Genomic DNA, 26,839 nt, shown 5'->3' with positions numbered 1-26,839 from the left:
TCACAAAAAAACGTTCCACTAAGACTGATTGTAAGTATACTGAATTGTTCATTACTCATGTTACTTACGATCAAGCTTAGTCGTTAGTTTTTTTGTGAAACCGACTCCAGTCTTTTTTATTTTAATATTGCCTAAAACATTTTGTAAAACGGTAAGTATAACCAATTCATCTGTATCAGTTTGTCCTCCTGTATCCCACATAAAACAGATCATTTAAAAAAGTACTGATCATACCCAAGTTTCATGAAAAAAATAAAGATTAAATGTACAGCGAAACAGCAAAGTGCTAGCAGAACGAATAGAGATTGCTTAAAATTGTGGGAAAAGATCCTCATTTACACAAACACTACATACTTCAAACCTCTATGTTACAGTAAGATCAATCTGAGCTATGAATACATGATAAACGTCCAGTTGCAAAAGCTGCATGGTTACTAGGGACCAAAACAAATAAACAAGTTTGGTCCGACTAGCTTGAATGATTGTTTTTTGTTTAACGTCTAATCGGAAATTTTTGTATGCATATTCAGTACCAGAAACTAATAACAATTAGTCTAATAATAACAGATAGGTTCTGCACGATGGGACGATATAAATAAAGAGTGGAAAGTGTACACGACTGCCAATGGAAAACAATGGTATATTGGCAAGGGAAAACATTATGTCTTGCAACAAGCAACCTACGGATCCCCTATCAAATACGGTCTCATGTGCAGAAATCGTGACACTCTCGTTACACTGGAGGTACGGAAATATGAGATATACGTTCATGACATAGCAAACAACGAGACATCAAGGAATCCGATCTTTTATAATAGAAATATGCCTATACAGGTGGTCAAGCTCGAAACCGCCCCATGTCTAAAAAAAGTAAGGAACTAATTTATTATAACATTATTAACCATGTTAATCATCCATGAATACGGACAGGCAAAAAGACATTTTGCGTGTGGAAAATTTCACCCTCTTCTTTTAAACATTGAGCATTTGAATTACAAATGGTAAATAAAAGAAGATGCCAAAAATCAGAGCAAAAATACGAGTAAAGTTTTACTAGACTAATATATAAAAGCAAAAGTACAATAAAAATAATATGCAATACCATTTCATGGAATTGTCGAAGCTACTGAAGAGAGTTTAACATGCTTAAAGTGTCTAATTTAATGATACCATCAGACACTGCACTTTTCTATGATACATGTAAGTGATGGCCGACTTTACAACAGGAAGATAAAATCATGTATAATGCACAGAACACTCAATGTACTGAAATATTTCCCTCAAAATTACAATACGATAATGACCGTTTATATCTTTTTTACTATGTCTTGGTAAAACACTTCATGGCCGAACACTACTATCAATTATTTAAATATTCACTTACTGTGGTTCTGATCTTTTGTCTTATTAGATCTATGATTATGCCGTTCTATCATAAAACTAAGAAGGGTAAGATTATTTTTTTTAAGTTAATGTGTGCTGACTTTAGCTTTGTAAAATGAACGGATGACTAAAATAAATATATATGCTTTCTGGTTGATGGAAAGTTATCAAACAAGCTGTTTCAAACTATTAGTTGAAAAGGATTTACCTACTGTGTCCTTATAGTCTGGTCTTTAAAAATGAATGTCCAGATGAACGGATGAAAAACGCCAAATATGTATATATCAACATAAAAATTTTACGCCGAAAATTTGCTGGTCAGTTGTACATTATGTAAAGTAAGTCTGCATAAGACCTTAATTGTCTCTTACAAAAAGGTGAACAGATGTTTATTTCGAAAAATTCAACTTATTATTAAAGTTTAGAGTATTACTAACATAACTAAATAACATATTCCTTTGTATAATAATTGTTTTTAATTCTATGACACGAGAAAGAAAAAACTGACAAAAAAGTTACTTAAACTTGTTAAATGTATAAGAAAATTTTACTTTGATGCTAAAATTTATTTGATTAATACAATTATCCAAACCAGGACGTAATGTTGAGTTTAAAAGGGAAGCATACAATACCCGAAATTACATATGACGCTTCATTATTATTTTCTGTCGTAGAGTTTTCTCTCGCATTTTTTTATTTGTCTTTATTTCAATATGTTCTACCAAATCTTACATTTCAAGTTATAAAAATCATAAAATCCTGGCTCATACGAAAAGAACAGTATCATGCAGAAACTATTAATAGTACCCCATAACAAATAGTAATAAACAAAAAACTGCCTAGAAAATATTTCAAGTTGAACCTAACACTTATTGATAAATGTATTAGTCCTAGGTTAAACTCACATATGCTACTGACTAAGAGGTATCAAAGAAGATGTAATAAAAAATCCCTGTAAAGAAAGAAAGACCTCATAACTTCTACCAAGAAAAGTAGACTGATGATTACATTATATTTTACCTGAGGGGTATGAAAAAAGACATGGCATAGATACATGTACCTGTTACAAAAACCGATTAACCTCTATCATGATATGTGGACCGATGATTACATAATATCTCACCTGAGGGAATATTAAAGTAGACATGGTATAAATACGTGTCACAAAAAAAAATCATTAAGTTTATTCAGAGTAGTGCATGTAGTGGGCTGATGGTCATAAAATATCTTAGCTGAGGAGTATCACCGACATCATAAATATCGTTAAAAAACTCTTCCAAGAAAAGTAGACAGATACATGTGATAATTACATAACATCTTATTGCGGGTTATCAAAGAAGACAAAGTATACCGGCTATCTAAGATCGCATGACTTCTACCAAAGAAGTGTGGCTGAAGGTAATATAATATATCTTAATTGTGGAGTATCAAAGTAGACATAGTATAGATACATACCTGACACAAAAGACCTCATGACTTCAACCAAGAGTAGTGGGCTGATAATCACAAAATCTTTCAGCTGCGGAGTATGAAAGTAGACAATTTTCCCGAGTGAATGTTGGAAATTGAGAAAAGCGTTGAGTTGCTCTGGAGACAGGACAGACACTTGACTAATGGCATTCAATTCTTCCACTTCCAGCAATGACAAAATTTGTTTTCCGCCAGCTACTAGCTCAGCTATCTCAAGTTCAAGGGGGACAAAAGCGTTTGGCATTTTCTCCCCCCAGCATGGATGTTCAAATGTAAGATCTGTAATGACTCTTTTGAGAATTTTTATATCTGGATCATCTTTGTTTTTGGCATTAACAAATATCTGTGGGCTGAAGACAAGATGTTGTTTTTCCTCGTGGTCTTTGAACAATTCTTCTACTGCATTGTACAACTCTTTACGTCGAGTCTCAACATTCTCCTATTACAAAAGAGGTGTTATAATAACTACATGTGTATTAATTTCTAATTTAGATGCTTATCCCAAAATTTCTTGTACATCACGCCTGTTTATGGACGCAAATTCTAGTGAAGTAAATGTAAAATCTGTCACTGAAACTGACGAGACAAGGAAACTGTTTGGGACAAATGGACTAATAAAGATGTTTAGCTTTATGTTTATGCCCAAATAAAATGAAGTATGTTGCCATTTATGTTAAATTTCCAAAGATGTATTATCATTTATTATAAATGACTTCAGATAAAGGTATATCTAAATGAATTTTGTGGGCACAACTACTTAGTGGTTTAGTTTAATTATATTCAAGTGAAATTACAAAGACATGTGCTAAAAAGTAATAGGATCTACCGACTTTGATGTGCATTACATAAACTGTTTAACATTTAGATCCATAAATGACAACTCGTGCACTCTTCATACCAACCTTGGTGTAAAGCGAATAGTAGCAATGGTTTATCATAGTGTAAGCATGTCTCACCATGTTACTCAATGCATTACTCCATGGTGTTTGCTCATGTCAACAATGTTTATTTTAGACCGTGGTGACAATTATTAGACCCCGGTAACACTTACTTAGACCATTGTAACACTTATTGTTAATTAAAAAAACAATAATGCGACTAGGTGGATATTGTATTAATAAAAACAAGCATGCTGATATCTGATGCAGTTATCTTAAAGCAGAATATTCTGAAATCGCAATAATCAATCTTGTATTTTAGTCCATTCTTAAAAAATTGCAATAATAAATGCACGCAATTCTGAATTAACAGTACTTAGAAAATGGCATTACTTACTTAGACCGTGGTTACAATACTTAAACAATGGTACCAATACTAAGTGAATGGTAACACTACTAAGTTCATTTCAAAATACTTATACACTGAATATAACACATAGACCATGGTTACTATATATAATTAGACAACAGACCACGGTTACATATAATAAGACCATGGTGACAATACTAGTACGTAGACTTTAAATAGGCACTTAATATGTCCTTTGATTGAGTTAAGCTATTTCAGTTGATATTTGATAGTGTGTCTTTCTATGTTGTGATGTTACACTATTGTTTCAGAAAAAGGGCGAAGGTTTGGTACCATTAAAACGTTTAAACCCGCTGCATTTGTTTTTACTTGTCCTAAGTCAGGAACCTGATGTTCATTAGTTGTCGTTTGTTGATGTGGTTCATAAGTGTTTCTCGTTTTTTATATAGATTAGACCGTTGGTTTTCCCGTTTTAATGGTTTTACACTAGTAATTTTTGGGGCCCTTTATACATGTTATAGCTTGCTGTTCGGTGTTAGCTAAGGCTCCATGTTGAAGACCGTACTTTGACCTATAATTGTTTACTTTTATAAATTTTGACTTGGATGGAGAGTTGTCTCATTGGCACTCATACCACATCTTCTTATATCTACTTAGTCTATTGCTTCAAAATTTATGATTCAATACTAAGTCCATGATTAAATTACTTAGACGTTGATTACTCGTACTAAGACAATGGTAAAACGTGATGAATACCATGGTTACACTACTACTTGGACAATAGTTTCACTTATTTAGACAATGGGAACACTTACTTACACCGTGATAAATGCTACTTAGAAAATGGTACAATTTGCTTAGGTCATGTTTACCCTTACTTATTCCATTGTTACAGTAATCTGACCATGGTATTTATTACTTACTCATAATTACAATACTTAGACCAATGCTTTATTTACTTAGGTTATTGTAATACTAAAACTTACTGAGACCATGGTACCATTCAATAATACCATGATGAAACTTACTTATACTATTACTATCACTTACTTAGACCATTGTAACACTTATTTATCATTAAGCTATGTTACAGTGTCAGCAGGTTTCATATCAAAACTAATAATATATCAATTACTCACGGTGCAGTGTCACCAGGGGTCAAACACAAACGGATAAGATGTCAATTACTCATGGTACAGTTTCATAAAGGGTCAAGTACCAACTACCAACAGGTCAATAGCCAATGGTACTGTTTCGTAATCGGTTGTATCACAGATAGCAAAAGGTAACTTACTCATTTAAGTGTGACATCATGGGTGATACATGAGTTAAAACTAGCTTAGTGATTACCTCTTCAATCTTGTCTTTATGTGTTGCCACAAACAAGATCTTTGGAATAGCTTTATATACTGGCTTACAATACGTCAAGATGGAATAGACCCAGTGTTGTAGAAATACTGTAAACAAATCAAGCTACAGTTAAATAAGTTACAAAAGGCTTTGAAAAAAAAATGCATTTGAACTTGTTCATCATTCTTTTTTATCTTGTTACGGTAAAAAAAAATCTGCCAACAACAGACGTATCATCCAAACTTCATATGAACGAAATAACCTGGAAATATGATTGATGTCAGATAAGTTAACCCGGTTAGACAGACACGTACGCTGTAAAAAAAAATTAAAAACCAAATGTAGTTCACCTATTATTTATACCAATTTCAAAACTGACCTGAAACTTATTCTGATCAATGAGTTATGAAAACTAAGTTGGAATAACACACTTATATTCAGAGAAAACAACAAAAATAAACGCCCTGCATATACATGTATGGTATGTTTTAAGCTTGTATTTCAGATGGTTTAAAATCATGTAAATAAACCTATCATAGATACCAAGATAAGCATCGTGTACGCCAGACGAGCGTTTCGTCTGCAAAGTCAAAAATGTTAAATAAAGTATGAAGTTAAAAAGTGACATCAGGTGTCATATATGAGTTTAAAATAGTTACATTATACTCAGATTGACTAAAAACCCATATACGATTATCATGATTTTTGCTAATTTGTCACCTGTTTTTTATACTTTCAACCTGCTGTATAAGTATAAAAAATCCAACCAATGTACTTCAAAACATCCTCCTACTGAAACAAACACGATCACTTATGTTTCTACTGTTTTAGTATTTTTGAGCTTCCGATTTTAATGTCAAAAGGTTTTAAAACTTATTTGTCCAATTAAAAAGTAAATACCTGCTGGGGTGGGTATCATGTGTTGCCCTGGAAAACATAACACATCTGGGACCTGATCATGCAATCCTTTGCTTCCATCAAACACTAGAAGAAACAAAGCTCTGAATGTCATAAAGGTCTGATGTGTTGTGTAATAGACATACTGTCCGCCAAAATCCCAGAAGATAAGTCGTCCAACTTTTATCTTATATTTTCCACTCTTAAGGATTTCCTCCATTCTCTTTCTTATTTCATCCTTATTCATTTTTGTTTTCATTTTCTTGTGTGACTGCTCTTTAAAAAGAAGCGTACTGGAAGACTGCTGAGGTGACAACGGTTGTTCTGCAAGAGCCTGTTGAGAAGGATTAACTGGGATATTTTCATGGGAAGCCGTTGTCTTGGTACATTTTGACTGCTGTAATACATCGCCTACATTTTTACTAGCAGTGCGGCTGGCTTCTTGTTTTTCATCTTCAGCTACAGAGGTCATTAACACCTTATTGTACACAACATCCAGGGCATTGTAAGTTTCTGTTATAAGATAAAATATAGTAATGTAATAAAAGTTTTCTTTTACACATCTAGCGGTGTATGACCTGTAATGATTTATAAAAATTACCCCTCTACCTTGCAATAAGGCATTATCAAATATCAGTAACAATTCAATTAGAAACAGGCTGTCATTTGACCTTTGTTTATGGATGTCACTTAAAAATTCTGTTAAGATCTAAAATCAAAATGCTGCTTTCAATGACATGAACTGGGGAAATGTCGTTAGCTGAGTTATTTGCACGAGTCTCACTCTTTATAAGATAAAACAAAATTAAAAACTACAAATTGAAATCCATTGCCGCGGGAAAAAATAATATTAGTCCAGAGGTAATAACTCCAATATTTATTTTTAACTTGTTACAACACATCCAAAAACAAATGTGGTCAAAAAAGGACTTACAACATGAACAATGCAATTGCCCCTATATTTGTATCTCAAAGGACCTTATTCCCTTTAACACAGATGTTCAGCGCTGATTTTAGAACATGGCCAATATATTGCCGATAAAATCCCTTCCGATATCAAATTCATGCAATTATTCATAGACTTTGCATTTCCAAGGGCCATCAATTCGTTCAAAATAATTGATCAGCACTGATTTTCGAACTCACCAAGATACTGCTGATATACACATCATTTAATTGAAAATTTTAATCAAATTATACCAAAAATACGGTGTCCTTTTTTCATTTCTAATAAATTTTGGAAATGAAATTAGTTACTATTTGTTTTACAGACTGAGATGGCTTTTTTAAAAATGTAATGTGTGATTTTAAATTCTAATCTATGACATGGTCAATTACAAAACTTGTGTTGTTGAATTTATTACAGTGTATAATTTTTTCCCTGTATTCTCACGTTCAACACAAACAATCTACCAAATATTCTAGATTTAATTTTAGTCATGTACTTTTATCTCGAAACAAACTTTGCCTGTTGGCCTTATGAATTTTACAACACGTTTTTTACCACGTTAAATCTAATGTATGACTTTACAGAATGTAGCATACCCTTTTTCTTGGAATGAATCAAAAGAGTTGTTGGCGACAATTGCCTAACGACAACGATACTAACAGAGGTAATGAAGAGAAAAACGCAATACATTTTGTAGATGTCTAGTTGTTAGGTTGAATTGCTGCTGATTGATTGGTTCACTATAGGGTTATCATTTTTTAGAAAATAATTTTTCAATGTCATATGCTTATACCATGATACGTACTTAACTACTTATGCTTAAGTGTTAAACCATACTGAGGCTTATGTTCAATATAAAGAAGCTGGTGTTGAACATGCAATTATTTTTGGGCTAGCGATTAACACACTGAAGTTAGAGTTTAACATACTGAAACTGATATTTAACACACCGAGGCTAGTGTTAAACATACTGTTTCTATTATTCAACATACTGATTCTGGTATTTAACATACTAAAGCTGGTGTTTAACATAATGAGACTAGTGTTCTATATACTGAAGCCGGTGTTAAACATAACGAAGCCAGTTTATAACATGCTGATTCTATTTACTATTGAGTGTGTAACTAGTGTAACCAGTGTAATTATGACTTCGTAAGTCTTAAAGTTGGGTTTAAGCTGCAGACTGTTTATTATACATAAGTTTGCCTATCATTTGCCAATGGTCTTTGACATGCAGAGGCTTTGTTTTTAACATGCCGAGATTGGTATACTAACATGTGAAGTTAGTATTGGAAATATGCAGTCTGGCGTTCAACATACTCAGACTGGTGATTAACATACTGAGACTTCAGTTTGCTGAACATTTTGATCCCAGTGTTAAACGTGCATAGGCTAATGTTCCGTTAGTTGTTATCCTAATGAGGCTGTCAAAAAATATGAGGCTGGTGTTTAACATACTAAAAAAAGTGTTTAGCATATAAGGCTGGGGTTTTATATATTGCGGCTAGTGCTCAACAAACTAAAGCTAGTGATTAAAATACTGCGGCTGGTGTTTAACATACTTAGGTGAGGTTATGGCTTACTAATTTCGGTGTCCCACATGTTGAGGTTTAGGTATTTCATTATGAGTTTGTTAGCTTTACAATTGTGTTTAATGCAATATGGGTATTGCACTTAAATATAACTATCAATTTTCCTACGAAAACGAGACTGTTGTTTGACATGCAGGGAATTGCGTGTAACTTGCAGAGAGTGCTTACGCTAATGTTAAATTCCTGAAGCTGACGTTAAATATGCATAGGCTAATATGTATGATCTTGTAAGCCTTTCAGTTATCATGGTTATGTTAAATGCAATCTGTATGCTATACTTAAGTATACCATTCATATTTCTAACCAGTTTGATGGAAGAAAACGAAACCTCAAGTGTTTCACACACCGGCCGTTATTAAACATTACGAAGCAGGTGTTTAACATATTGAGGCTAGTGTTTAACATACATAAGCTTGTATTTAACATACTCAGACAAGTCTTTATCATAGTGAGGCTGTTATTTAACATGTTGAGGCTGGTATTTATTAGTCCTGGTGTCTTACATGCTAAGGATGTTGTTTAACATATTGAGGATGGGCATTAACTTATCAGTTTCCAAGTCAGGTATATAACAGTTGTTTTTTTTCGTTTGGTGTGTTTGAGCTTTTGATTTTGCCATTTGATAAAAGGACTTTCCGTATTGAATTTTCCTTGGGAGTTCGGTATTTTGGTTATTTTACCTTATCTGACGCTGGCGATGAACATGCTGTAAGTGGTGTTTAATATCCTAAAGCTAAAGTGTATAACACACCGAGACTGGTGTTTACTATACCGACGAAGGTGTTTAACATATTCGGACTGGTGTTTAAAATACAGAGGTTTTTTTGTAATGAATCATAAGACTGGTTTTCAACATGCTGAAGCCAGTGTTTAAAAAAAAAGCCGAGGCTCGGTCGTTTCGGCATGCTTTTGATATTATACTTGAGTTATCCTTTCAATTTCTCAACCAATTTGAGATTGGTGTCTAAATACACAGCCTGGTAATATACATGCTAATACTTCTGTTCACCTAGTGTATTACATACTGAGGTAGGTGTCACAAACTGAAGCAGCAATGTTTCATACTGAACCTTGTGTTGTACATGCTTAGAAAGGTATTTAGAATTTTGAGAATTCCATGGTGTTTAAACTACAGAGTCTGGTGTTTAACATGCCAAGGAAAGTTTTAGTATTTCTAAAAAGTAAAATAATAAAAAAACCGAACTCCGAGGAAAATTCTAAACGGAAAGTCCCTAAGCAAATGGCAAAATCAAAAGCTCAAACACATCACACACATCAAACGAATGGATAACAACTGTCATATTCCTGACTTGGTACAGGAATTTTCTTATGTAGAAAATGGTGGATTTAACCTGGTTTTATAGCTAGCTAAACCTCTCACTTGTATGACAGTCGCATAAAAATTCCATTATATTGACAACGATGTGTGAACAAAACATACAGACACAATAGGTAAAAATGTCAAAAATAGGGATACAACAGTAAAAATTGTAATATAATCTTAATCACTATAAAAAAAAAAATATGTCAACAAAGAAAAACAAAAAGGCATATAGACAAAGCACATTAGCAAAAACGAAAGACAAGAAAGAATACAAAAATTAACCATAGCACAATAACACAATGACGGGATGTAAAAGTACCGAGCCACGGCAAATGGATTTTACCAAAAATAGACTAAACAGTAAAAGTAATAATTTACAAAGACAAATAAATGAATACTTTAACACGTTTCTTAGATGATAAACAAGTCAGTACCTATAATCTTTACTTCAAGACCTTCATGTAGTATTTGTTAAATTGATACGGAATATTTATCAACAAGGTCTTGGTATCTTCCGATGAACTTTTTTAGAAAAAAGGACGAGACGTTCTTTTACATATCCCTGATTCATCAACTTTCTGCTCAGACACTGGTGACGTTTTACAAAGTCTGATTAGCAACTGCAGGCTCTTGAATACCGAATGAGTTGGAAAATGAATATCCCATATGCAGGTGAAGTAGGTATATTGCTACTAAGGTGGGGGAAATTGATAATTTCAAAATTAAAATCGTCTCGTTTGTCATAGATTCTGGTTCTGTGATGACCGATAAGGTCAAATTCGAGGTATAAGTCTAAAAATGAGGCAGAGGAAGCCGTGTATGTTTTTTCTTTAACTTCTAGTTCTGAAGGATATACTAATGGAACCCAATCAGAAAATGTGGATTGTTAATGGAAAGAACGTCATAAATACATCTGAATGTGAAATTAAATGATCTGGCTTCTTTGATCTTCTTGTTTTTGACAAGTGTCTGAAGGAACTCCGACTCATATTAAAATAAGAAGAAGTCGGCAAGGAGAGACGCACAGTTCGTTCCCATAGGAATGCCGACAATTTGTTGAAAAAGTCTACCTCCAAATTCAACAAAAATGTTGTCAATAAGAAACTCCAGCATACTGATCACTTGTTCCTCTGTGTAGCATGTTTTACTTTTTTGTTCACTATTAACAAAATATGCCGAATGACATCCCAAAGTAATATATCTATAGCGTATGCTCTCATTTTTATGTTGAAAATCATTGTGGATTATTACTTTTAGACGATTTTTCAATTTCACATGGGGAATGGTGGTATACAGGGTTGAAAAATCAAAGGTTTTGATAGAACTAATTTAAGAGAAAGATCGAGATTTAAAATTACCCACTTCTTTAGAGTTTGTTTAGAAGCCACATATGATTAATACCACTACGCGAGAAAAACAGTTTCACGGTATTTCTGAAGACCCTCTTTTTTTTGTACGGAATTTTGTGAAGCTTAGGTATCCAAAGCAAACAAGGTAAGTCCTCCGATTTGCTTTTCAATGTAATGTTCATTGAAGCCATGAAGGACTTATGATTCGCCAAATTCTCATCCTTGTAAAATGATATGTGTTTGTATGTGGGATAACCTGAGTGCTCATTTATTCTTATTCTTTTACAAAACACTCGTAGTAGAACGATCTACATACAAAGACAATATTATTTGAAGCTTTGTCCGCAGGAACAACAACATACTTAACGTGAAGAGATGATAGAAATTTCATAGCCTCTTTGTCTTTGAAAACGGACTTTGGTAGAACATTCACACAGTTTTTCAAATTATGAATGCGACGTTTTATTAGAGACCTGATTGTTTTTGCCCATTCTGACAAAGTGTCAGTTCAACTTCTTCTCGTTTAGCCCATGCTCTAGTGTAGTCCTACAATGAAGCTTGTTTTAACCAATAAAAGCTTGTGTATAACATACAGCTACAGATGTTTTCCAAACTGAGGCTATTGTTAAACAAACAAGGCTGGTTTTGACATACTGGGACTGGTGTTCAACATACTGGGACTGGTGTTTAATATCTTGAGGTTGATGATTAACAGATTTAGTCTGGTGTTTTGCATACTAAAACTAGTGTTTAGCATACTAAGATTGTTTCATTGATAAGATTATGATGAATAAAAGGTATGTCACAGTAATACAAAGTTAAATTACAATACAACAATACGTATGATATAACAAAAGAAAACCCCCTTTTTTTCCTGAATTTAAACAAACCCACCTGTTTTGATTGAACTAAAAAGTCATTACTGAAAACATCAATAGTTGAAAATTGAGAAGGACTAACCTTTTTTTTTCACCATCGCTATTTGTTTTATTTTTAGAAGAATCTAAAAACAACTGATGTTTTGTTCCAAGCCACATACAAAATATTACTAACACGTGGACATCCAACAGTTAATTGAGTATTATTAGTTACATAGTTTGCTAGTGGCCTAATACGATATATATGGGGTCAGTAAATTCCATATGGAATTTAATGACCCTCTATATATATAGTATTAGGTCACTAGCACATTATGTAACGAATTTATCTTAGCCACTATCTGAACATGACTGTGGTATTTAGACTAGTGGCTTATCAAAGTGATCAAGTCATTGATACCGTTAGTATTAAGAACCTACTTCCATTGGTCTATACACAAACAAATGCCAACAATAAAAACGTGTTAGCTTTAAATGTGTTTTATGAATTTATTTCAATCGTTTATCATCAATTTCTTCGTCTGTTTTTTCCCTCAACACCGTGTTGTTTTTATAAATGGACGTAACACCACTACTAACCGTGTATTGAAATAAGCCCGCCTACTAACCCAATATGGAATATATACGGTCTCCACGCGGTTGCTTTTAACCAATCATATTCCTAAAAATGTATAGGAGGTAAGATAAATTTGTATGTAGTGCTTTTGAATGTATTCTTTGGATCAATAGGGAACCAATCTCTTGTGTCTATGTCTAGGACACAGGGACTTCTTTTAGGGAAATGTCATTTGTATGATGAAGACGTCAAATACAAGAATAGATTTTATATTGATATAGTGTTTTAGAATGGATTCTTACCTGGATCAATAAGTATCCACTCTCTGGTGTCTATGTCAAGGCCACATCGACCCTCTAGTAGGGAGATCCCATCTGTAGCAAATCTTTCATCTGGAATAGCATCACCAACTAAGAGCTTTACAAGCGTAGATTTTCCGACTCCAAACTGACCTGTGACCATACAGCGCATGTCAAATGAATCATACGTCCCCTGGCCTAGCAATCGATTTAACATGGCAGATTGTTCTTTTTTCTGGAGGAAATCTTTATTAAAAAAAAAAAATGCAACTACACATTTGCAATACGATTATGCTGATTATTTTTCATTTTACTAGATTTAAAGAACATCATCATTATAATATATATTTTTTTATTTCATAAACATTTTCGTTGATTTGATATTCTCTTTGAGTAAACATTGTCACGAGGAGAGGTTCTAAAAGGACGAGATCAAATGTTTCATCGATACAATTATCTAAAGAGAAAGTAGACGGAACAATCCCAGTAACATTTAGTAATTCTTGAAGTTTCATTAATTAGGAAAACCCGAAATGATGAAGCTCTCATATTGCCTTGTATGGTTTCTACGTGTTTTCATGTGTGAAAACAGTTTGAGTTAAACAAAAATGCACACGCTGAGATAACTTGACTGTATTACTTAGACGAACTGAATTTTATGTGGAACGTTTTTTTTTAAATTAAGGTGTCACTACATATTTCACATACACTTTACATAATGAATGATCCATCAAAATAAGGTCAATGTCAGAATTACCGGCTGCTTGACAGACATGAAGGACCGAAAAAGCATACACAACACTAAACATAGTTGATATTTACTGATGAAATAGGTCTTAAAAAAAATTAATGAACTCCGAAAATGAAAACATACAAACATCTACACCTTGCAACAATTTATAAACCAAATATAGTTGACCTATTGCTTATAAAATCTGAGAAGCAGATCAAATAACAAATCTATCGATGACAATGAACTCTTTAAGTGGGGTCAATTTCTTATGAACCATGCAAAATGAACAATTACAATGTCGCAAAGATTATATATAACCAACGAATCTCAAAAACATTTGTTGAAGGGTTCATCAGTTGTTATTCAGAAACGACAGCTCCTTTTCCTTTTTCAAGGAACATAACTCATGAACTGCAAATTTTACAATCGAAAAAAAGGAATTTGACCTCATTTTTGTCATCACTATATGTAACAATATTTCAAAATTTGAAAAAACAATGGTTGACTACTTTGTGTCAAGTGAATGCACGGAAACTATTGGAGCTTTTCGCCCGCTTATGCGCAGCCCAGCCCAAATTAATTCACCGGATTTCCGTTGGAAAACAGTTTGAAAGTATATTCAGTTAAAAATAATGTCTAGTTTCTGCTGACAAGGTGTACTCATTAGAGTCTACACCCAACTTTACATCTGGTTAATGTTTCGACATATAAATGATATAGTTTAAATTGTACACCTGGTTTCCATGTGATTCACATGTGCCACATTTTGTATACTGGAAATCAGAAAGTAAACACAAGCCATGAAATAGTATTATCATCTTTGAGAAGTATACATATTACTAGTACATATGCATGCAAGCGCAGCTGGATTAGATATCAGTAGTGGATTGTTATAGTTTTAGGACCTTTACTTTACAAGATTATAAACCATTGAAAAAATTAATTCTCCTACTCTTTTACATTACCGAAAGAGAAAATTTGAAACATATTTTTCTCAAGACAACAAATAGATCTAGATGGAAAGATTTTGTGAAATTGAAATGTTTTTGTCATTGAGGAATATTGTCGTTGATGAACAATACTTGATATTCTGTTAAACTCATTTCCAAATTTTTGCAACCTTAATACTTTTGTATGCTGAGAGGTAGTGGCCTCATTAAAAAAAACCATCCCACATATACTTTTATTTATACCAAAATTCTAACCTCCAACTATTGATGTTGCCTCTTTCTGCTGAGAGATTTCTGTGGCCAGTTCTTGGTCTTCCTTTGACATAAAAGTCTACAACATAAAGATTTTTTAGCATATATTGCATGTAATATATTTAGTAAAAAATGTCAGTTGATATACTTTCATACAAAATATGAGGCTCCAAAGTTTACCATGAAATTACACAAATAAACAGTATGGTGAGTAGAGTCAAATTAATTCAAATGTTATGATCAAATGTAATACACTAGAGAGTTATGTTGAAATCACAGATACTACCACCCGCAGCAACTGCGTGATAATTATTTTGGTTCTTAAGCATTTTTAAGGATGTTGTAACATTTTTGTAGACGTTCAAATGCGTTTGTGTATGCCCTCAAATATTGTTTGGTATCTTAGTGCAATTTAATATATATGATGACAACATTGTAACGCAATGATGACTATAGGTTGCGCTTTGTGAATACAGCTCTTTCACAAACCACGCATTTTTTAGGGAGATATATACTATTCATAGATGTTTCGTTTTGTTTACCTACTGGTCACCAGATATGATCTCTATGTTTCATCACAAAGAGATAAAAAAAAATGGGAATGTTCCCAGTATCAATACACATGAATAGCGGCCAAATATAATTTCTGTGGAAGATCCAAAGTGGTGGGACTTGTAGCACAGAATTTGATTATATATTTACACTCTGAGAAGTTCAAGGCATAAACATGTTGAGAATATACCGCTCAGCCCTATGTTTTGACCTAAGAAAAAAAAATAGTAGTGCATATGAACTTTCTATTCCAGGATATGATTTCTTACGAAACTCCATGGTAAAATGAGCACTGTTTTAGTCGTAAAAGGAGTTCGTATGGGAAAATGCATTGTCTGTATTTTCACAAATGCAACCTATAGAAACAAACCGTACATGTACCTTAAAGTTGTCTATTCTTTATTTCAATTTGAGTCGTCGGTTGCTGACCTGAATCCTAATGTGAAGAAAATCAAACAAAACAAACCGCAGGTATTTTTTTTATCAATTTTGAAAAAAAAATGAAAAAGTAAAATCACATTATTACGAGTTATAACTGTGGAATTTAAACAGAAAATTTTGGAGAAACATGCTTCTGTTTAGGACCCAAAACATTCCATTAGAATTTCAATCTTCTTTTTCAAGTCTTTAATTACAATTGTTAATGACGACCTGATCTTATATACGGAGGGTTGATCGTATGTCGCACTCCCTCGACAACTACCGATCAATTTGCCCTTGAATGACTTCCACCCGTATTTTCTCAAAAACTTCAGAGCAAAGTAATTAGTTATCAAACAAGTCACAATTCAGGCGCAGCGTGACCCAGGGATGTCACATATAGTGTGTAGTTTTTACCTTACTATTGGGGATGGCATCGCAGCGACTGGAAAATTAAAGAAATTTTCCCAACTTGCAGGTGGGCCTAATTTCAAGGATATATTTAAATGAGGAGAAGTTGTTTTAATTGTCTGCTAGTGTTCGTATGTCCGATATTGAAAACCTTTTTATTTCCTCTGCAGACAACCATAGAGTCAATGAACCTTCCATCTTCGTTAACCCTTGGCTAGCTTTTCAAATTCATTTGCTGGTAATCAATATATACCAGGGACGGAATGGCCTCAGTACAGTTTTTTTTTAATTTGGCTGTACGTTTTATATTTTTTCAGATACTTGACTCTACAGTTTATTCAGAATCAGAAATCATATATTGGCAATGCTGCTATAGTTATTTTTGATGACTTTGATAGATGCTAAAGCAAAATTTCTTTAAAATCTCCTAAAAGATATTGCTGTAAATTATAGCAAATACGTATTTCAGGTATTAAAGGGTGTGAAATGTGTCTTGCATTGTATTTTGTCCATGTAAAGTATGTGAAGCGTATTTCAATGCTATTACACGATGCAGATCTGCACATTGTTACATTTTGTACCAATAGATAGACTTCTAACTAAGATTTTCTTATTAATATCCAGTGTAACTTTTCAAAGCATTTTTTTTTACTGTTTACCCCTTTTTAATAAATATCATAGCTAATGCATGTAGCTCTTCAAAAACAATACATATGATGGCTTTGATCGATTGTCAAATTGCAACGTTAGAAAATCAGCGTTCTAATCAATAACTTCTTTAAAAAAATGTTGAGACTGCATATTATTCCCATGATAATCACACCAACAGAATGTCCGTGGCATAAAACTGATTTTGCTTTACAATGAACCAATACATGTAAGTAAAACAGAGCGATTCACACCTCACCTGGTCCGGGTACACAGTTATCGTCCTTTGATTTTCGTTGTCCACGAATATAGTCCCTAGTGTGGACAGTGTGTTACTTGTCGATTTTTTTTATACCCCTTCCGAATTTATTTCTCCATGTTTTATGACTCAAATAGTAAGTAGGGGGGTGAAATGACACTGTAAAAAAATTTGGGTCATGAATTTTAAAGTAAAGTAGTGATTTGGTCCAGCTGACAAATGTTAAAAATTAGCACTTCGGAAGCTGTCAAAAGATTTGAAGACCCCCTTAGCATGAAATTGTCCATATCTTGAGTTAGAGCCGATGAAGTTTTCTATAATTTTGATATAATTTGTCCAAAAAGTAGTACAACACACTGTAAAAATATTATTGAGAAAGCGCAGGTGGGATTTTTTTAATTTTCATTTATTGTCTGAAAGAAATGCACTACGAAATAACTGTGTACTCGGACCTAAGAGGTGAAATCAGGAAATATAGAATCTGTACTTTGGCAACTTCCCTGAATGATTTGATGGTGTCAATTTAGCAAATAGCATAAAACTAAAGGATTTAAACTTTTATTTGATAGAATTTCTGCAAAAATGACCAATTTTGGCATTTTATGGTCAAAATAAGCATTTCATAGCTTTTTCAATTTTGATGCATAAGTGGCATTCTGACTTTCTATCTGACAGGTTTTTATGTGTCAATATTTGTGTTTCTATGCTTCAATCCAGTTGTATTACTCATTTGTGAACTCTGAATCTACAGAAAAGAAGATTATCTCAGACAATATGTGCAAAATGTGTTGTATATATGATCCTCGTCTAACGCCCTGTTTGGATCAAGTTAAATGTGAGGATCTATGAACATAAAAGTTGAAGTCCATTATAAAGACCTCACTAAATTTGTATAAAAAGCACTTAACAATGTCTTTTGTACCTGTTTTATGTCACATAATATCTTTCTTTTCTTCTGTAGGATAGCAAGTGGTTCAAATATAAGCCTGTTGAGACTAAAATTGCATGCATGTTTTTCCCTAAGAGTGAAAAATCTTTGTATCAGACAATACTGTCTGCCAAAAAAGTTGAATGCAAGAGTCTTTTTGTGCTCAGATTTATTGTATCATGTCACCTGAGTATAGAAATGATAGAAAAGACACAAAATTTTATTTCATATAGTTTCAATATGCATTTTTAAATGTAAATATGTGATACGGCCTAAATTGACCCTAAATTATTTTTAGTCTTACTTGGCCTAAGACCCTTTTAAACTAATGTGATATGTTATTTGTAACTTTTCTTTCCATTTAAAGTACATTAAATACATATGTAAGGATTATTTATAACCAAAAAGCGTTAAAAATTTAAAATTGCTGGAAAATATTACATCTTCATGTAAGGCCCCCCCTTCATTGGAAAACCTCCATTTTTAGCCACAGGCTCATATAAATTTGACTTTTTAATAATTATGATAAGTCTGATAAATCAAATGAGTACTCTATTGCTTTTAATACATAATATATTATATATTAAGGCATTTCAAAAGTATTTTTTTGCAATATTTTAATTTTATAAGCCCCAAATGTTGATAGTTGAAAATTTTCAATGTTAACGTCTAAATTTAACACTCAAAGTTGAATATAGAATTAGTCATATTGTCTATAATATATATCCTATTGCCATGAAACTTTGTAAGCAGTCTTATAATTTAATAAGCTTTGGTCATACCAAGTTTCATTAAGATTGGTCAACTTTTTCTACCCCATTAGGTCCGGGTACACAGTTATCGTCCTTTGATTTTCGTTGTCCACGAATATAGTCCCTAGTGTGGACAGTGTGTTACTTGTCGATTTTTTTTATACCCCTTCCGAATTTATTTCTCCATGTTTTATGACTCAAATAGTAAGTAGGGGGGTGAAATGACACTGTAAAAAAATTTGGGTCATGAATTTTAAAGTAAAGTAGTGATTTGGTCCAGCTGAAAAATGTTAAAAATTAGCACTTCGGAAGCTGTCAAAAGATTTGAAGACCCCCTTAGCATGAAATTGTCCATATTTTTAGTTAGAGCCGATGAAGTTTTCTATAATTTTGATATAATTTGTCCCAAAAGTAGTACAACACACTGTAAAAATATTATTGAGAAAGCGCAGGTGGGATTTTTTTAATTTTCATTTATTGTCTAAAAAAATGCACTACGAAATAACTGTGTACTCGGACCACCTTGGCCTCGGTTGACAATGATTTTTTTTTCTTTTGGTTATAAACGGTCAGTCGACTTTGCAAGTACCAGATATTTATTTTTCTATAAAATTATGCTTATATTTCAAATGACATAAACTTTTGGATGCAGAAAGAAAAACACGGTAGTTGTGCAAGCATTTAGGTTTTTCGAACGGTAGAAAAATACTAGTAACTAAATCTTTTTTGAGAAACTGGTGTATTACATATTAGAAAATATATTTTTTAACTGTTGTGCTGAAAAATGATAAGCAAAGCTAATCGGTGTGAATAGGTAAAGGTCACATCTACAATTTTTATGTCATAAATGAAAAAAAAAAAAGAAGGTTCGACGTGAACGCCATTTTGAAATGATGGCACTCCATACAAATAGTCGAACTTGTCGTTTTGACTTCGGATGTAATTTATGCTTGTGATAGGATCCTTTTTTTATCATTTTTCTGAATATATCTCACAAAATTTCACCTGGTTGTCTCATGTTTGAAATGATGATACATTTAAGATTTTCACCTCAATTTCACAAAAAGTGACCAAACTGGCTTTTTACAATCAAACGTTTTTTATGTACACAATTTCCTCTTTCTAACGAAATGCATTCTATGTGTGTGTTCTTCCGGTACATTAAAGTATGTTTATATCTACTTGAATAATTATATAATATGCAGTTTTTGTCTTTATAAACTACATGTAGGTAAATTAATAAACTAGAACTGTGGGTGAACAAAAAGCATACCCCTCCCCCCACAATACTACTAGTACATGTAATATTTCGATGAGAGTAAATCTATCCAGTTAACATGTTTGACTGGCATTATGTTCCTTCATCTAGTTGCATTTCAAGAAATAAAAAAAAAACACAGTTACTATCTTTTTAAATAAATTATTAATCAAAATTATCTAGTTTCTATACAAACAAACAAACATCTTTGTATAATTTTCAATGTCTAAATACCACACTTCTACCCCACATGCTCATTTCTTGCATATGGCTAGGAACGTAAGTTTCAGTGTTTATTGGCCAATAAAATTGAAAAAAAAAGATAAAGTGCCTGCTTTCCGGGCTTGTTTAGCCTGACATCTTATGTTTAGTTACATACATCATCTATGTGCCAAAAGGAACGTCTGGTTGAAGCAGAATTCATTTTGATATAGTTAATTGTCTTAAACAGCGTTTTAACAAAACATATCTTTCCATTGTTCCTATGCCCTGTTAATATCTAGTGTTATTATTATCTTATTAGTATACTAAGAATAATGATTTAAATGAAAATTTAATTCCATGTAATTTTGATACTGCAAACAGATATTGATATTCAATATACAAACTATGAATAAATGGGGATGTCTGGTGAATATCAATGAGACGTTACCAAATAGACAAAAGTTATCAAAAAAAGTAAAAGCGACACGCAAGCGCTTACTCATTAACTGAAGAAATGTGTGACAAAAATATAAACCTCTTTTAACGTATTGAAAAGTTCAATGTTTTGCTAACAAGAAGTTATCGTCTGACCGATGCGAAAAACGATCGCACATTACAACTGTCAAGTTGCTGACCAAATATTAAGCAATTTTTACAGAAGTGTCTGAAAAATGTGACACACATGGTTTGACAGACTGACAAGGTAAAAGCAATATAGAGCCTTACCCTAAAAGTGGTGTAAAGGTAGCAATCGATATCAACTGTATACAAGTACAGTATAAAAATGTGCGTTACTCAAAATATTAAATAAAACAAATACTGTAAAGCTTAACTGCTCTCTCAAATCAAAATTTCTTCCAAAGAAAACATGTCCGCTTATTTCTAATGGGGTCCTTTAATTGTATATCGATTAGATTATAATCTAAAAATTTAAGACATGTAAGAAGCGGCATGGCATTACTTTAATCTAAATCACAAATACAATAATCAATTTCATTATTTTTCAGTTGTTGCTTTACTGCAGCTTTGAATGCGTTCTGGTCATGCACGGGTATATTTGATTCGTATGCGCATTTAATCTTTAATAGTATTAAATAAACTGTTATCACAGAGATATGTCTCGCCTTTTTGTAATTTTGATAATGCAAATGTCGATCTATGAGTTTGACTGTCCCTCTACTATCTTTCGTCCCTCTTTTGAAATTAAAATAGCAATACTTTAACATGTAAATTATGCAAATATTCAAAGTCAATGAACCATGACTGAAGGTACATGGCTAAACAATCTCTTTACAATGAGATGTGCCAATGATAATACAACTGCATACCAAATACCATTGACTTATAATAAGTCGTTCCCTTTAAACAAACCTAAACACAAACATTAACTTGTAAACTATGTAAAAGTTTCAAAGTCAATGAACCATGATCAGGGGTGGGGCTATATAATCTCCATGGAAACGATACTTGCAAATGCCAATAAATTTGCATACCAAATATCATTGACTTAACATTAGCAGTTCATCTTAAACTGATCTAATCACAAACTCATACATGTAAACTAAGCAAAAGTTTCAAAGTCTATAGACCATGCCTAAGGGGGCGGAGCCAAATAATCTATATAGAAATGAGATATGCCATTGCTTATACAACTGCATACCAAATATCATTGACCTACCACTAGTGGTTCCCCATAAATTGACCTGATCACAAACTAATACATGTAAACTATGAAAAGTTTCAAAGTCAATAGACCTTGACTGAGGGGGCGGGGCCAAATAATCTCCATGGTAATGAGATGTGCCAATGCTAATACAACTGCATACCAAATATCATTGACCTACCACTAGTGGTTCACCATGAACTAGACTTAATCACAAACTAATACATTATTGACACCGCCGCCGCCGTCGCCGTCGCCGTCGCCTCCGACGCCGGAAACAGCATATCTATGTCTCGCTTTTTGACTCTGTCAAGGCGAGACAAAAATGCTGCGTCCACTATTTTAACTTTAGGAACATCAAGATTTAATATCAAGCGTGATGAAGTGTAAGATCCGTGTTTTATTTCGACGTTTCTTAAATTTTCTTTTAAATGATTAAAAAAATTATAGCTACAAGAATAATACACCTCTGTAGATACAATCTTTCAGTTAGCGGTTTGTGTGCTTTGTGTTAAGACATGTATAATAAAATAAGATTATATATATATATATACATCATTGAAGAGACATTAATTGTCGAAATCCGGATATGGTGTTCCAATTTTTGCACCTAATGTTTGCTGGATACCATCTTTTCCGCAAGTTTATTGTTTTCTGTTTGGTATTAAATTAATAACTAAGATCCATTTTGTTACATCTGGTGATCCGTTTATTTGGCAATCGCCATGGAAGTCAGCAGGGTTTAAGAACATCCGTTGTTGACCTGCTAGTCAAATGCTTTTTGTTAAAATATACTTTTTCATTTTTTGGTCTGTTGGAAAATGTTATTTGTGCTGTATTTAGACCCCTCTTCCAAAACATTTGTTTTGCATGCACACGTATAAAAATTGCAGTTTTTATCCAACGCAATCATAGGTTTGAACGTTGTTTTCAATTTAGACTTGTTTATATTTTTTCGTTTGGGCTTGTATTATATTTCCCTTCGGGTTTATATGATCCGTTCATCCTATTTCGACTCTTCAAAATTCAAGAGTCTATCCTAAATTGAAGTAAATTATATGGCCTTCCAAATACAGTTTCAATTCCTAACATCACTGAAGTGACATTAATTGTCGAAATCCGGATATGGTGTACAAATGTTTGCACCTCATGTTTGCGGTATACCATCTTTTCCGCAAGTTTATTGTTTTCTGTTTGGTATTAAATTAATAATAAAGATCCATTTTGTTACATCTTGTGATCCGTTTATTTGGCAATCATAAATGGCAGTCAACAGGGTTTAAGAACATCCGTTGTTCGACCTGTTAGTCAAATGCGTTTTGTTTAAATATACTTTTTCACTTTTTTTGTCTCTTGGAAAATGTTATTTGTGCTGTATTTAGACCCCTCTACCAAGAAATTTGTTTTGCATGCACACGTATAAAAATTGCGGTTTTTATCCAACGCAATCATAGGTTTGAACGTTGTTTTCAATTTAGACTTATATTATATATATATATACATAATTACTCTAAATATCAGCACAACAATGTTAAATCTGCAAATTCGCCCGGATTCGAACTCATGCTATTGGGATATCGCGACAACACCACCTGCACTTTGTCCAGCGCTCTAGACCGCTCGGCCACCTAGACTGAACTAAAAATTCAGCTTTCGGTGGCCTAGTGTTACCTTTCCTCGTCAGTAGAATCTAGAGTTGTAACACAGTACATGATATATTAGGCATGAAGATGGTATTGATTGCAGATTAGCTAAATTATCTATCGTATGTATGTATGTTTGCCTATGTGTAGTGACAACTGTAAATTATACCTTGTCCATCGGATTTATTATGATTATGAAATACCAGGCGTTAGAATATTTATAAAGTGTCTAGAAAATCAACCTAACAATGTTAGAGTAGATCTGATTCTTTACTTCCTCCCTGACTGGGTCTGGAACCTGTACTTTTCACTTCATACTTCTACGACAACACCGCCTAGCATTGCACACACGCCTTATCCCCTCCTCTAACTATAGCTGATATATATATATACATTATGGTGTTAGCCCTGTATAACCACAGGTTATCCGATGGAGAACGTCTGTGGTAAAAATGTCACGTATTTAAACTTGTATACATATATAAATGTATAATTTTCTATGTGATGCCTTGTACAATTGGGCATGTACTTTAATAATGTCCCGTTGTGTCGACTACTGTCAGGTCATATGACAAGATGTATTGCCTTTTGTATAAGGTACGAGGATGACACGTCAGTAATGTTCATCTCATCATTATATCTTAACAAATTACTGGTGTCGATCCACAAACATATATCACGTGCGTCTATGACCCACATTACATTTTGCTCCGTCCCTTTGTGACATTTGCAATTAAGTTACAAATCCACTTGATTGTAAATTTAAAAAAAAAAATTATGTGTAGGGTGCGGCTGAGATAGAGATTTTAAACTTGAGTTAAACATTTATATAATCAAGCAAAGTTGATCCTAGACGGATTTTACTTTTTATGCATTTTTTTTATGTCCTAGGGGTTGTTATCTAAAATATTATAATGTCGTATAATCTACTCTAATTCTTGTGAGCCCAGTTAATAGAAATAGTTATGTTCCTTTTCGTCTCCTTCCTTACCTTTTTGTAATTTTAATTTAAACATATTTTATTGTTCAAAATGACAAATGAATCAGACACAAGTTTCACAACTTAGTAACGTCTTCTCCAAAACAACACGAAATATACAATATAATTAATGAACACATCATACTAACAAATAATTTAAGCATAAAGACATGAACACAAAAGGAAACTTGTTGAAACGAATCAATGGATTTTAATCGAGTGCATCTTTTTACAATATAGATAAAAAACAAACACACCGAATTGTCAGTGTGGAATTATTTATGCGCAAATCTTGTCTTGTGTAGACATAATTTTAAGATTAATAAGTGTGTGTGTTCCTCATAATTCGGCATGAGATATATATATATATATATATATATATATAAAAGTTTAAAGAAAGGATGTAAACTACACAATAATGGTAAGTATTGATTTATAATTTAATTTTATATTCTTTCGTTAAAATCCATTGAATCGTTATTGATAACAAAACATGACAGTAGTTATTCATCAAGATCATTCGATTATTGCCATTACATGTATATTGAAATATTTTAAATCACATGTAATGTTTACAGAGTTAAGGTTGTCAATGCAGAGAAAAACGTTCGGTATTTTTATATACTTTTGAACAGATAAACAAATAATATCATTTTCTTCAGTACTGAATGCATCATCACCAAATAATATTAAATCGATAGTAATATTGAGATTAAAGACATTAATTTCGTTTAACATCAGATTTCTATGAGTTGAAAAATTAATACAATATAGTAAATAGTTTTCGACATTTTCATTGATACATCCACATGAACAATTGGTTTTTTGTATCAAATGTGCTTTGAACAAGTCAGCATGCAGAGCGCTAAATCTGTTACGCAGCCTTGTGTGTAAAACAGAATGCCTACGATCTCCTGATGAACTAAATCTCGGAGATTTATTATTTCTATAGTATAGTTTATGCAAATTTAGTTTAAAAAGGGAAAATGTAGGAATTTGTCTGATACTTAAGTTCAAAGAATTCCACAATGTAATAGACGATGGAAAATAAGACTGTTGATAAGCTGATAAACGATTTACAGGTATAGTAATATTTTGACTGTTACGCAGATTATAATTACTAATATCTGATACCAAATTCGGAACCAAATCGTGTAAATAATCTGGCGCTTGGTTATTAATAATTTTATAAAACATAGCTAATTTTTTAACCTCCCGTCTGACGCTTAATTTTTCCCATCCCGTCTCTACATAGATACTGTTCCAGTTAGCGTAAGTTGGTAATCCCGTAACTATTCGGGCTGCTTTTTGTAATATAGTTATTATACTGGTAAATAAAACATAGCATATACCTTCAGGTAGTCCATTACTTCTTTCTTCCTATCTTGTATGTATTCCACGGTATTCCAGTCTTCTTTTGCTGCCAGATTGTATGGGGTCTCACCCTGCAATATAATGAGGGAGAATGAGCTATCAAATCATTATTGCTCTACATGCTGGCATCAGAATAAACCAGATATTGACATGCTTATATAATGTTAAGTATCTTTTTCACAGACAAGTGCTTACGAAATTGAGATAAAATAGAATACTATACATGAACAATGATAATCAACAGCACACAAATAGTTATATTACCTTGACCCTAAAACTCAAAAGACTAAACAGCCGCATATGAATATGTAGTAGATTGCAATTTGTAATCTAAAAGTATGTGATGTTGGTTCTCTGCGCCCACCCCCTCCCCACCCCCACCCCTAAAAAAAACAACAAAAAACGCCTGATTAGTGACCCATTTTGTCGATGAAGAAGCTTATATACTTTTTTGTCAACTTCATTCCAGAACAATAGTCTGGTAAAATAACAACAAATCGTGTTTCTGATATTAATTC

The 26,839-nt window shown here is 32.9% G+C and overlaps 1 protein-coding gene across 1 annotated transcript in view; it reads right to left on the bottom strand.

Moving 5' to 3' along the window:
- LOC127701420 (uncharacterized) overlaps positions 1 to 26,389 on the bottom strand; it is an 80,508-nt gene extending 54,119 nt beyond the window's left edge. Inside the window, exons 1-6 of the mRNA XM_052205288.1 lie at positions 26,300 to 26,389; positions 15,234 to 15,309; positions 13,299 to 13,541; positions 6,352 to 6,861; positions 5,452 to 5,558; positions 2,839 to 3,292 (exon numbers count right to left, since the gene is read on the bottom strand). Coding sequence (XP_052061248.1) covers positions 2,839 to 3,292; positions 5,452 to 5,558; positions 6,352 to 6,861; positions 13,299 to 13,541; positions 15,234 to 15,309; positions 26,300 to 26,314 — 1,405 coding nt within the window. The 5' untranslated portion in view covers positions 26,315 to 26,389. The remainder of the gene's footprint in view (positions 1 to 2,838; positions 3,293 to 5,451; positions 5,559 to 6,351; positions 6,862 to 13,298; positions 13,542 to 15,233; positions 15,310 to 26,299) is intronic.
- Positions 26,390 to 26,839: the final 450 nt, after the last annotated feature.

This window comes from Mytilus californianus, unplaced genomic scaffold, assembly GCF_021869535.1.
Source record: "Mytilus californianus isolate M0D057914Y unplaced genomic scaffold, xbMytCali1.0.p SCAF_5, whole genome shotgun sequence".
NCBI lineage: Eukaryota > Metazoa > Mollusca > Bivalvia > Mytilida > Mytilidae > Mytilus > Mytilus californianus.
Note: the sequence above shows the minus strand (reverse complement) of the source record. Positions and strands in the feature narration are given on the sequence as shown.